The sequence below is a fragment of the Macaca nemestrina genome, chromosome 2 (assembly GCF_043159975.1).
Source record: "Macaca nemestrina isolate mMacNem1 chromosome 2, mMacNem.hap1, whole genome shotgun sequence".
NCBI lineage: Eukaryota > Metazoa > Chordata > Mammalia > Primates > Cercopithecidae > Macaca > Macaca nemestrina.
The window spans coordinates 170,342,240-170,356,813 of NC_092126.1; the positions used below are offsets into that span (position 1 = coordinate 170,342,240).

Consider the following 14,574-nt stretch of genomic DNA (forward strand, 5'->3'; position numbering starts at 1 on the left):
AGAAGACAATTCTTAGGAAATAGGGCACAAAATAGCAAGTTTTAATTGGTCTGGAAAATAAGAGTCTTTGAAGATATGTAGAAGCGGGGATGATTGACAAGGGGATTTAGTGTTTGTCATCACATTATGATGTTAGGTTTGCAATGCAGGTAGTTAGAAGACAGTTTCCATTGAGGTCCTTAGCTGGCAATTTACTATGCTTGCCTTTTGGATAGTTAGTAGTTATCACCACATGGCCTAAACCACCAACTGGCCTCTTACATAAGGAATATTTACAGAGACAGAGTGGTGTACTCACTGACTCAGTTTTGCTTTTTAAATAAAACATAAAAATAGAACATGTTATTAAATCCCTGGTGTAACTAAACTAATTCACGCTGAATCATCTTGTAACCTGGAATTTTCTCTCTTCATGGCTTTTTTTTTTCTCCTTATCTTTGGACAAGTTTCTGTCAAAAGTTATGCTGTTTGCTTTCTTTTAGCCTTCCTTCCCTGAATGGGGTGGGGTGGTATATTAGAGTCCCCTGGAAGGTTTTCCTAAAGTACCCAATGCTCAGATGCCTTCCTGGACCTACTGTGCTAGTTCTATGTGGAGAGGGGCTTGGGCATATGTACTCTGAAAAAACTCCGAGATGGTTTGGCAGTGCCCTGCCTTCTCACTGCTCCAGGATGGCAGGGTCTGTATTAGACAAACATGCCTAGATTCTAAACAGCAGAGTCAGAAGAACCTCAACTTTTATTCCAATATATGAATTCTCTCTATTCATGCTGGATGGGTGGCTGTATAAACTATAGCCTTTTCTTAAACATTTTCAACACCAGGAAAATCACAAAGTAGCTTACCCCACTTTTACATGGCTCACTAGAGAGCTTTTTGGGCCTTGAATAAGATTCTGCCTCGCTGGGATGGCCCCCATTAGATTTAGTTCTCCTCTCTGGAGATGAACATATATAATCTCTGTATCTTGTGAGGAATTCTAGGAAGAACAAGTCAGCCATCATGTATTCCCTAAGTACTCTTTTAATTAACCCTTTAAAGATTATTAATATATTATATTGATTCTACTTTAGTTTTTGCCTGTTTTGTTTTGTTTGTTTGTTTTTTTGAGATGGAGTCTCGCTCTGTCGCCCAGGCTGGAGTGCAATGGCAAGATCTCTGCTCACTGCAACCTCCGCCTCCTGGGTTCATGCAATTCTCCTGCCTCAGCCTTCTGAGTTGCTGGGACTACAGGCGTGCACCACCACACCTGGCTAATTTTTGTATTTTTAGTAGAGATTGGGTTTCATCATATTGGCCAGGCTGGTCTCGAACTCCTGACCTTGTGATCTGCCCGCCTTGGCCTCCCAAAGTGCTGGGATTACAGGCGTGAGCCACCGCGCCTGGCCCTCTACATCAGTTTTTAAATTTGTGTCTTCTAAATTTTAGCAATGTTAAATCAAGTTTAGCCTAAAGCTGCCTCCTTATATACTTTGAGTTCAGCCTACAGGTTTCTTTGTACCTGGTGAACTATAACCTAAAGGGAGTTAGACTCTAGCCTACTCTTGAGCCAGTTACCGAGTTTTGGTCAAAGGTGGCCAACTGTTCAAATTGTGTTAAAATAAGGCAGATGCCAAGCTGTAACCAATTCGGCTATTTCTGTACCTCACTTTTGTTTTCTGTACATCACTTTCTTTTTTCAGTCCATAAATCTTCCTGCACGTGGCTGTACTGGAGTCTCTGGGCCTACTCTGACTCAGAAGGCTGTCCAATTCTTGAATTGTTCTTTGCTCAATTAAACTCTGTTAAATTTAATTTGGCTAAAGTTTTCTTTTAATAGCAAGAAATGTGCCGTTTATAAAGTATCACTTAAACCATGGTATAATTTTAAAAGAGATTATACAGAACTTAACAGTGTTTAAACAATTTTAAAGTGAAATTCCTAGATGGCCATGAACAAACGTTGAAAGCTCTGAGTCTTTGACAGGAATTTAAGAAGAGGCAAGTCAGAAGAGAAGGTGAGATAAAACAAAGGGAGCTGAAGGTACATCAAAACACATTTTAAGATTTTCAGAACTCCACTAAGGGTCTGTTGCTGTCCCCTGGGATTAAAAGGAAAGGATCAGGCCAGGCGCAGCGGCTCAGACCTGTAATCCTAGCACCCTGGGAGGCTTGGCAGGCAGATCACTTGAGCTCAGGAGGCAGCCAGATCACTTGAGCTCAGGAGTTCGAGACCAGCCTGAGCAACATGGCAAAACTCTGTCTCTACAAAAAATACAAAAATTAACCAGGTGTAGTGGTGCACACCTGTAGTCCCAGCTACTTGGGGGGCTGAGGTGGGAGAATCTCTTGAGCCTGGGAAGTTGAGGCTGCAGGGAGCCATGTTCATGCCACTGCACTCCAGCCTGGGTGACAAAGTGAGACCCTACCTCAAAAAAAAAAAAAGAAAAAAAAAGGAAAGGATCAGATTCTAGTTATGCACAAATTAATGAATTGAATAATTCAACAAACATTTCTTGAATTGCTAATAGACTGAAGACAGTGTGCTAGGCATTCTGGGAAATAGAGATGGAGAGAAGCAGTCATTGCCCTCAGTAAGTTGTAATTTAGAGGGGGGGAATTTTAGAAGTTACAATCTGACCCATTCTGGGTTTGAAAGAGCCTTTTGTCAGGGCAGCAGCATGTAAAAGGGAGTTTTCCTGCTAAAATTAAATATAATAATATTAGATAAATGATAATTTCTCCAATTGCTAATTTTCATCTAAGATAGTGAAGAGATAGTAACCAATTTCTATTCTCATAGCTACTAACATGCTTTTAGCCTTCTGAGGTTTTATATTGCCACCAGGGAAGAGAGAAAGGAAGGGAAGAAGGGGAGGTGAGAGCAGTGGTTTGAAGGAAGTTAAAAAGATGGTGGGCAAAACTTCCCTCCATGAGGCTTGAATAGCTTCATTTACATATTTGGATCACATATTCATTCACATTTCTATACAAGATTTAATTTTAGACATTTATGTCTTTATTAAATTTATAAAATTTCTTTTTCTTGAACAGATCCAGTACCCTGAAATGCTTTATCTCTCTCTTTCAATTTAACTATTTGGTAATGAGATAGGCTGCTTGTGGTTGGTTATAATTTGTTTATATTTCACAATTTAAATTGCATTAATGTAAATCTCTCTTTTTACATTCTACATTTTCTTCTTAAAACTTTAACATAATTTCTTTCTCTGAAAATTGTTATTTACTTATGAATAAGTGGAATCCTCTAAAATCAGAATTTCTTTTTAAACAAGGGCTCAAGAAATACAAATTCCTCCAATGATCCTTCAACTCTGATGTTCAGCAACAAATTCTTGTGAACAAAGAATCTATCTGCTTAAGCTACACTATAGGACATGCTTCTTTTGTCAACTCTAGTTTTTTTCATAGATTGATCTCATTTAACTTGGTTATTATATTTATATTTTGGGCATATTAATTTTGACAAACATAATAATATACATTTAAAAGATGTTTTATATAACTGAGATTATATACCTCTTTTTAAAAAAAAATTTTTATTTTAGATTTAGAGGGTACACATGCAGGTTTGTTTCAAGGATATATTGTGTGATATTGAGGTTAGGGCTTCTGTTGATCTCATCACCCACGTAGTGAACATAGTACCCAATAGGAAGTTTTTCAGCCTTGCCCCTTCCCTCTCTCCCTCCCTCCCTTTGGAATTCCTAGTGTCTGTTGTTCCTGTCTTTATGTCTATGTGTACCCAAGATTTAGCTCCCACTTATAAGTGAGAACATGCAATATTTGGTTTTCTGTTTCTGCATGAATTTGCTTAGGATAATGGCCTCCAGCTGCATCCATGCTGATGCAAAGGACATGACTTCATTCTTTTCATGGCTGTATAGTATTTCATGGTGTATATGCCACATTTTCTTTATCCAGTGCACCACTGATGGGTTGATTCCATGTCTTTGCTGTTATAAATAGTGCTGTGATAAACATATGAGTGCATGTGTCTTTTTGGTACAATGATTTTCCTCTGGGTATATCCCCAGAAATGGGATTACTAGGTTGAATGGTAGTTCTATTTTTAGTTCTTTGAGAAATCTCCAGACTGCTTTCCACAGTGGCTGAACTGATTTACATTCTCATTAATAGTATATAAGCATTTGCTTTTGTCTACAGCCTCACCGACATCTCTTATTTTTTTACTTTTTAATGATAGCCATTCTGACTGGTGTGAGATGGCATCTCATTGTGGTTTTGATTTGCATCTCACTGATGATTAGTGATGTTGAGCGTTTTTCATGTTTGTTGGCCACTTGCGTGTCTTCTTTTGAAAAATGTCTATTGAAGTCCTCTGCCTGCTTTTTGGTGGGGTTATTTTCTTGTTGATTACTTTAAGTTTCTTATAGATTTTGAATATAAGCCCTTTGTCAGATGCATAGTTTGGGAATATTTTCTCCCATTCTGTAGGTTATCTGTTTAATCTGTTGATGATTTATTTTGCAGTGCAGAAACTCTTTAGTTGAGTTAGGTACCACTCTATTTTGAATTAGTACAATTTTACTCTATAGCATACACACACACACATACACACATATACATACACACACACACTACTTACCTACACACCAATACATATACTAATAAGTTCAGAAAAGAAATATTAGTCTATTAATTACATATATATTTATTTGCTATATATTAATTTTCTTAATTTGTTGATTTGAATTAAATTTTAGTTATATTTATGTGAATTTATTATAATCATGTTATCAAATGGTATGTTAAAATTTTACAAACATGTTAGTATTTTAAGCATCTTGTCTTTCAACATCAAGGTAAAAGCCTGTATAATATTTTTACTATGGTTAGTCAACAAACTTAACAGGCATTGTGAATACAAAGGTGATCAAGATATAGACTTTCTCCCATGTTATACAGTATGATTTAGTTTTAGTGGGAGAGAGGAAAATATAATTATGTAGGTGACAGTTTTGCTGTCTGTGGTACCCAAGTAAGTTTAACCTTATTTATTTTTGCAAAAACAATTAATGGACTGTCAGGATTTCCCCAGGAAAATTAAAATAGTAACTAAATCAGAGTATGGGGTAGTCACCTGATTTATTTATTTATTTGTTTATTTTTTTCCTGCTTTTTGTTTCTCACGTAATTAAAAAAAAATGTTAGTAATACATAGAAAAATCATGAGTTTCAGGGTAAAATTCAACTACTTCAACCTCATATCTTCATCTAAGAGTATAGATTTAAAAATGTATTTATTTCATCACTTTTCCAGTCCCTAGGATGGTATTGTTTTTCACTTCTTTTCCTTAGCAACTTTTCCTCAGACATTCTTTTGGTTATGACTGTAGAAAGCGAGCTAACCTACAACTTCTGGACAACAGTATCGCAATATACATAGCTGGGAACCAACTGATCTTTCTGAATTTGAAAACCAAGGAACAGATCTACCTGCGAAGTAGCAGTGGTGAAGGAATTGGCGTCATTGGGGTATGCCTTCAATAAATTAGAAAAAAAAACCCAAAACCCTATCTTTTTGCTTGTTCTGTGGACCAGCCAACATGGTTGTTAGATGCCATCACCATGCACACACAGTATTGTGGGATCACATGAGAGGCACAACTGTCTTTATTCCAAGGCATTTTCAATTCAGTTATTACAGACACTCATTCACTATCATTACCTCTGTGCACTATTATAATATTATTATTTCTTTTTGCAGATAAGGAAATGGGCTTATAGAGGTTAGGTGACTTCCCCATAGTCGTGCAGGTTTTTCATATTTAGATTAGAAGTGGAGGTGAGCAAGGAGATTTTAAAGAATCTTAATCTGAAGACTGAAGCAGGCACATGGCCATGGGAATGGAGAAGGTGAGGAAAATGTGAGACATAGACAGGACATAGACATAGACTGACTATGAAAACAGGATATATTGAGATGTATGGAGTGAAAGATACTATCATGGTTGTTTCTTTCTTGATCATCTATCTATATATAGTATGTATACATGATAAAAGTCCATGTCCTCGGAGAGTTTGTTATAAGACTAATTAATAAGTTCAGCAATAATTTATTATGTAATACTGTGCACCCAACACTACACAGAACATATAGTAGGGAATTTAAATGAAGAAGAACTCATGACCTCTATGAATTCAGAGTTTAAAATCCATCTAAAGAGACAAGACCTATATTTGTAAAAAGAGAAACAAAAACTAGACACACAAGTGCATGATAATGTGGCAATAGCTGTGTGCAGATAGCCATGGGCCCAACATGAGGGTCGTGGATTTTGTGGAGGGAAGTCAATTGGGGCCTATGAGGTTTCAGGACCCTGAGGTCCACACCATCTGCAGGGGACCAAGAAACATCTAATTATCACTTATTTATCTATTACTCTGTGGCCAGTAATAGCTTTAAAATTTCCATTTTAATATTTTGTTATAAAATAATTTGGTTTGAGGACAGTAGTCAGAGGTATAGTGTGGTCAAGAATGCTAATCCTGGCCAAGCACAGTGGCTCACGCCTGTAATCCCAGCGCTTTGGGAGGAGGAGGCGGGCAGATCACGAGGTCAGGAGATCAAGACCAGCCCGGCCAATGTGTTGAAACCCTGTCTCTACTAAAGATACAAGAAATTAACCAGGCACGGTGGTTCAGGCCTGTAATCCCAGCTACTCAGGAGACTGAGGTAGGAGAACCACTTGAACCTGGGAGGTGGAGGTTGCAGTGAGCTGAGATTGTGCCATTGCACTTCAGCCTGGGTGACAGGGCAAGACTCTGTCTCAAAAAAAAAAAAAAAAAAAAAAAAAAAAGCGAATCCTAATCCTCATCCACTTGGATGTTGAGCAATTTTATGTCCACAAGGCCTTTTCTCTGTGTGTGCTGGAGCTGTTGAAGCCTGGGTAGTGACAGAGGCCTTGCCTCCACTGTCCATGTTACCTCATCTTTTCTGAAACAGTTATCCAGTTATGGTTGAGAAATACTTTAGCAAGGCTAGAGAAAAGTGTTTGGGCACCCTACCTGGAAAATCTAGGGTGAATCTCTGTGTTGAGTGTAAAGTAAATGATTTACTAATTCCAGTTCTTCGCCAAAAATAAAACTGCGGGCTTGGTGCAGGGGCTCCTGCCTGTAATCACAGCACTTTGGGAGGCAGAGGTGGGTGGATCACTTGAGGCCAGGAGTTCAAGACAAGCCTGGCCAACATGGTGAAACCCCATATCTACTAAAAATACAAAAATTAGCCAGGTGTGGTGGCACACACCTATAATCCCAGCTACTTGGGAGGCTGAGGCATGAGAATTGCTTAAGCCTGGGAGGCTGAGATTGCAGATAGCAGAGATCGTGCCACTGCACTCCAGCCTGGATGACAGAGTGAGACTGTGTCTCAATAAATAAATAAATAAATAAATAAATAAATAAATAAAACTACCAAACCCAACCCCACAGCAATTTCCAATATGAGAGGCAGAAACTTTTTAACTTACTGTATACAAGACCTAGAAGGATAAAGGATTTGCCTGAATCTTCATCCCAATTTCTTTGATCACATGTTCTACACCACATTTCTTTACAAATGGGAATCTAGATAGATATGGTCTTACTCCATTTCCCCTACCTCCTTGAGATCTGCTATTTCTTAGTCCCATTTGTTTCTTGATTCTAACATTTGGCTTGAATCCTATCTCTTACACTTAACACATTGTAGACTGTGTGACTGCAGGCAAGTTACTTAAACTCTGTGTCTCAGTTTACTCATCAATAAGATGGAGATAATAGTGGTATCCAAGCTCACAAGGTTGGTGTAAAATTTAAAGGAAACAATGTTATCTTGGGTACCATGATTAGCAATCTATATCTGAGAACCAGGCTCTTTGTCTTATATGTAATCAGGAGATGTGAAATAATATCTGAAAACAGAATTTTATAAGCATCATATGTGTTTTAAATAGCTTATCCTTATAACAGCTTATTTTTATTTTCATTTTTTGACTGGTGATTTACCCTTCCTATACATTTGGCTTACCAATAGACAAAAATAACAGAAATGAACATACTATTTTATCCAACTTATATGGTTATCTTTGAAAATACTGACACAAATAGTTTATCCAGGGCACAATTACTGTAATTTCCTCTGTGTCTGGCTTGGAAATATTACATCTCACTTCTAGTAAGTTTCATTCGTTTGTAAGTTTTTTCCACAGTGAAATTTAAAAAATTGTGATGTAACCTGGTCTGGAAACAAGAATCCCATACAATCCATGAGCTTTTCTATACAAAATTTAGGTTGATTTATATGTAGGGTAGACAATTCATCTCACTTAGTTGTTCTCAAAGCAAGGTCTCCAAACTAGCTGCATCAACATCATCTTGTTAGAAATGTAAATCACCTTGTTAGAATGTAAATCACCTAGTTAGAAATTACCTTGTTAGACATGTAAATGCAAATTCTTGAGTCCCAGCCTGACCTATTAAGTCAGAAACTCTGGGGATTAGGGCTTGCAATCTGTGTTTTAATAAGCCCTTCAATGGATTCTGATGCACATTAAAGATTGAGAACCATTGTTCTAGCTCTTCCAATGGCAATTAAAAAAAATTGCAGAGTTAGAAATGACTGTCTTAAAGTAAAACTTAAAATGTGTATTCTAGTTTTCAGTTTCAGTTGTATCCATCATCAGATATTTATTTGATGCCCATTTTTGAGTTTTCTATTAGAGTAAAGCCTAATAACAAATTATAAAATAGTGGATGCTAAATACTGCATATATCAGCCTATTTATACAAAAATCTTTCTTTTAATATTTTGGTGAAATTTTATCTTTTTTAGGTTCATCCACATAAAACTTACTTCACAGTAGCTGAAAAAGGGAGTTTTCCAGATATTATCATTTATGAATATCCTTCTCTGAGACCATACAGAATCCTTCGAGGTGAGTCCAGAAGCACATTTAAATATTTCATGTACAAGGATAATAACATTCTGAAGAAGAAGGTTATTTTATAAGTCAAGGTTCTCCAGAGAAACAGAACCAGTGGAAGATAGAAAAGAGATTTATTCAAATTCACACACAACAATACTAACCTTAAATGTAAATGGGCTAAATGCCCCAATTAAAAGACACAGACTGGCAAACTGGATACAGAGTCAAGATCCATTGGTGTGCTGTAATTCAGGAGACCCATCTTACCTTCAAAGACACACACAGGCTCAAAACAAAGAAATGGAGGAAATTTTGCCAAGTAAATGGGAAGGAAAAAAAAAAGCAGGGGTTGCAATCTTAGTCTCTGACAAAACAGATTTTAAACTAACACAAATCAGAAAAGGCAAAGAAGGGCATTACATAATGGTAACAGGAACAATTCAAGAAGAGCTAACTATTGTGAATATATATGCACCCAATACAGGAGCACCCAGATTCATAAAACAAGTTCCTAGAGACCTACAAAGAGACTTAGACTCCCACACAATAATAGTGGGAGAATTTAACACCCCACTGTCAGTATTAGAGCAACAAGACAGAAAATTAACAAGGATATTCAGGACTTGAACTCAGCTCTGGATCAAGTGGACCTAGTAGACGTCTACAGAGCTCTCTACTCCAAATCTACAGAATATACATTCTTCTCAGTGCTACATGACACTTATTCTAAAATCAACCACATAATTGGAAGTAAAACACTCCTCAGCAAATACATAAGAATTGAAATCATAGCAAACAGTCTCTCAGATCACAGTGCAATCAAATTAGAACTCAGGATTAAGAAACTCACTAAAAACCACACAATTTCATAGAAATTGAACAACCTGCTCCTGAATGACTCCTGTGTAAATAATGAAATTAAGGCAGAAATCAAGAAGTTCTTCGAAACCAATGAGAGCAAAGAGATGATGTACCAGAATCTCTAGGACACAGCTAAAGCAGTGTTAAGAGGGAAATTTATAGCACTAAATGCCCACATCAAAAAACCAGAAAGATCTCAAATTGACACCCTAACATCACAATTAAAAGAGCTAGAGAGGCAAGAGCAAACTAATCCAAAAGCTAGAAGAAGATAATAAATAACTAAGATCAGAGAAGAACAAAAGGAAATAGGGACAGAAAAACCCTCCAAAAAAATGAATGAATCCAGGAGCTGGTTTTTTGAAAAAAATAACAACATAGGTAAACCACTAGCAAGACTAGTAAGGAAGAAGGGAGAGAAGAATCAAGTAGACACAATAAAAAAAAATAAAGTGGATATCACCACTGACCCCACAGAAATACAGAATACCATCAGAGAATACTATAGACACCTCTATGCAAATAAACTAGAAAATCTAGAAGAAATAGATAAATTCCTGAAAGCATACACCCTACCAAGACTAAACCAGAAAGAAGTTGAATCCCTGAATAGACCAATAACACACTCTGAAATTGAGGCAGTAATTAATAGCCTACCAACCAAAAAAAGCCCAGGACCAGATGGATTCACAGCTGAATTCTACTAGAAATACAAAGAGGAGCTGCTACCATTCTTTCTGAAACTATTCCAGACATTTGAAAAGGAGGGACTCTTTCCTAACTCATTTTACAAAGTCAGCATCATCTTGATACCAAAACCAGGAAGAGACACAACAAAAAAAAAGAAAACCTCAGGCCAATATCCCTGATGAACATCAATGCAAAAATCTTCAATAAAATACTGGCAAACTGAATTCAGCAGCACTTCAAAAAATGATCACATTGCCTTCATCCCTGGTATGCAAAGCTGCTTCAACTTACACAAATCAATAAACATAATCCATCACATAAACAGAACCAAAGTAAAAAACCACATGATTATCTCAGTAGATGCAGAAAAGGCCTTCAACAAAATTTAACATCCCTTCATGTTAAAAACTCTCAATAAACTAGGTATTGATGGAACATATCTTAAAATAATAAGTGCTATTTATTACAAACCCACAGCAAATATCATATTGAATGAGCAAAAGCTGGAAGCACTTTCTTTGAAAACTGGTACAAGACAAGGATGCCCTCTCTCACCACTCCTATTCAACATAGAATTGTAAGTTCTGGCCAGGGCAGTCAGGCAAGAGAAAGAAATAAAGCGTATTCAAATAGGAAGAGAGGAAGTCAAGTTGTCACTGTTTGCAGATGACATGACTTTATGTTTAGAAAACCCCATCATCTCATCCCAAAAACTTCTTGAACTGAGAAACAACCTCAGCAAAGTCTCAGGATACAAAATCAATGTGCAAAAATCACAAGCATTACTATACACCAACAATAGGCAAGCAGAGAGCCAAATTATGAATGAACTTCCATTCACAATCACCGCAAAGAGAATAAAATACCTAGGAACACAGCCAGCAAGGGATGTGAAGGACCTCTTAAAGGAGAACTACAAACCACTGCTCAAGGAAGGAAGAGAGGACACAAACAAATGGAAGAACATTCCATGCTTATGGATAGGAAGAATCAATATTGTAAAAATGGCCATACTGCCCAAAGTAATTTATAGATTCAATGGTATTCCCATGAAAATACCTTTAGCATTCTTCACAGAATTAGAAAAAGCTATTTTAAGTTTCATGTGGAATCAAAGAAGACCCCATACAGTCAAGACAGTCCTAAGCAAAAAGAACAAAGCTGGAGGCATCATACTACCTGACTTCAAACTACACTACAAGGCTACAGTAACCAAAACAGCATGGTACTGGTACCAAAACAGACATATAGACCAATGGAGCAGAACAGAGACCTCAGAAATAGCACCACACATCTGATCTTTGGCAAACCTGACAAAAACAAGCAACGGGGAAAGGATTTCCTATTCAGTAAATGGTGCTGGGAAAACTGGCTAGTCATATGCAGAAAACTGAAACTGGACCTCTTCCTTACACCTTATACAAAAATTAACTCAAGATGGATTAAAGACTTAAATGTAAAACCAAAAACAATAAAAACCCTAGAAGAAAACCTAGGCAATACCATTCAGGACATAGGCATGGGCAAAGACTTCATGACAAAAAAGCCAAAAGCAATTGCAACAAAAGCCAAAATTGACAAAGGGGAGTTAATTAAACTAAAGAGCTTCTGCACAGCAAAAGAAACTATCATCAGAATGAACAAGCAACCTATAGAGAGGGAGAAATTTTTGCAGTCTACCCGTCTGACAAAGGTCTAATATCCAGAATTTACAAGGAACTTAAACATATTTACAAGAAAAAAACAATTCCATCAAAAAATGGGCAAAGGATATGAACAGATACTTCTCAAAAGAAGACATTTATGCAGCCAACAAGCATATGAAAAAAAGCTCAACATCACTGATCATCAGAAAAATGCAAATCAAAACTACAATGAGATACCATCTCGTGCCAGTCAGAATGGCAATTATTAAAAAGTCAGGAAACAATAGATGCTGGGAAGGCTCTGGGGAAATAGGAACACTTTTACACTGTTGGTGGGAATGTAAATTAATTCAACCCTTGTTGAAGACAGATTCCTCAAGGATCTAGAACCAGAAATACCATTTGACCCAGCAATGCCATTACTGGGTATATACCCAAAGGAATATAAATCATTCTGCTGTAAAGAGACATGCACATGTATGTTTATTACAGTACTATTTACAATAGCAAAAACATGGAACCAACCCAAGTGCCCATCAATGATAGACTGGATAAAGAAAATGTGGTACATATACACCATGGGATACTATGCAGCCGTAAAAAGGAATGAGATCATGTCCTTTGCAGGGACATGGATGAAGCTGGAAGCCATCATCCTCAGCAAACTAACACAGGAACAGAAAACCAAACATTGTGTATTCTCACTCAAAATGGGAGTTGAATATTGAGAACACATGGGCACAGAGAGGTGAACAACAAACACCAGGGCCTGTTGGGGGGTGGGGGTGAGGGGAAGGAACTTAGAGGATAGGTCAATAGGTGCAGCAAACCACGATGGCACACGTTTACCTATGTAACAAACTTGCATGTTCTGCAGATGTATCTTTGGTGTTTTAGAAGAAATAAAGAAAAAAAGAAAAATGATTTATTTAATGGAATTGTGACGGGAAAGCAGTCCTGATCCAGACCCCAAGAGAGGGTTCTTAGACCTTGTGCAAGAAAGAATTTGAGGTGAATCCATAGAGTAAAATGAAAACAAGTTTATTAAGAAAGTAAAGGAATAAAAGAATGGCTACTCCATAGGCAGAGTATGGAGCAATAAAAGAATGGCTACTCCATAGGCAGAGCCCAAGCAGTGGCTCGGGCTGCTTGGCTAAGAATACTCATAGTTATTGTTGATTATATGCTAAACAAGGAGTGGATTATTCATGAGGTTTCCAGACAGGAAAAGGGTGGGCAATTCCTGGAACTGAGGGTTCCTCCCTTTTTAGGCCATATAAGGTAACTTTCTGATGTGGCCATGGTATTTATAAGCTGTCATGGTGCTGGTGGGAGTGTCCTTAACATACTAATGCATTATAATTAGCATATAATGAGTAATGAGGAAGACCAGAGGTTGCTTTCATCACCATCTTGAATCTGGTGGTTTTTGGCCATTGTATTTACCACATCCTGTTTTATCAGTGGGGTCTTTTGACCTGTATCTTGTGCCAACCACCTATCTCATCCTGTGAGTTAGAATGCCCAGCCTCCTGGGAATGCAGCCCAGTAGGTCTCAGCCTCATTTTACCCAGCTCCTATTCCAGTTGGAGCCACTCTGGACACTGCTGTCTGACACTCTGACACTGCTATCTAATATGCTTTGTGTTTCTCCCCATGCCATAAAATGGAATATGTTTTCAAAGTGTTTTTCTCATGCAATATGTGATTAAGATTTCTTTACCCTCCCCCTTCATATAACATAATTCATTCTAAAGCTAAAGATGGTGAATGTTTTTGGAATTGTTCCTTTAGGGTATTCTTGGCATTCTTACATCACCATGGGCTGACTCCCTCTCTATTTTTTTACATCATGTTTTTGAAAATGAAATAAATGTGCCCTTATTTATTAGGCTTCCATTTATCCTTCCAGATGGGACTGAGAAGGGATATGCTTATGTGAACTTTAACTACAGCGGTACCTTGCTGGCGTCTGTCGGTAGCAACCCTGACTACACACTGACTATCTGGAACTGGAAAGAGGAACAACCCATACTGAGGACAAAAGCTTTTTCTCAGGAAGTTTTTAAGGTTACTTTCAATCCTGATAATGAAGAGCAGCTTACTACATCAGGATCAGGCCACATCAAGTAGGTCGGGTAACCAATAGAGGTGCTAGTATGTATCACAGGAGTATTTTTCTAAGAGGATCTAAGAGCTGGAGACTTTTTTTTTTTTTGCTGTTTTGGTTAACATTAGAATTATTTAAAAGTATGTTATTTTAAAAGCTAACTAGTAATGCCCCTTTTCTAATTAGATATGTGGGATTTTGTTTCTGCAAACAGCATACATAAAATAAGAGCTTTTTTTTTTTTTGAGATGGAGTTTTGCTCTTGTTGCCCAGGCTAGAGTGCAATGGTGTGATCTCAGCTCACCGCAACATGCACCCGCTGGGTTCAAGCTATTC

General features: G+C 37.4%; 1 protein-coding gene across 8 annotated transcripts in view; it reads left to right on the top strand.

Annotated features, from left to right (window-relative positions):
- Window positions 1-14,574, top strand: part of LOC105470390 (cilia and flagella associated protein 44) — a 150,139-nt gene that overhangs the window by 20,330 nt on the left and 115,235 nt on the right. For all 8 annotated transcript variants that reach the window (XR_011620348.1, XM_011722332.2, XM_071092407.1 and 5 more), the window contains 3 exons: window positions 5,335-5,497; window positions 8,838-8,940; window positions 14,041-14,257. Coding sequence is in view for 7 of the 8 variants with exons in the window: in XM_011722332.2 (XP_011720634.1) it covers window positions 5,335-5,497; window positions 8,838-8,940; window positions 14,041-14,257 (483 nt within the window). In the remaining variant the exon portion in view is untranslated. The remainder of the gene's footprint in view (window positions 1-5,334; window positions 5,498-8,837; window positions 8,941-14,040; window positions 14,258-14,574) is intronic.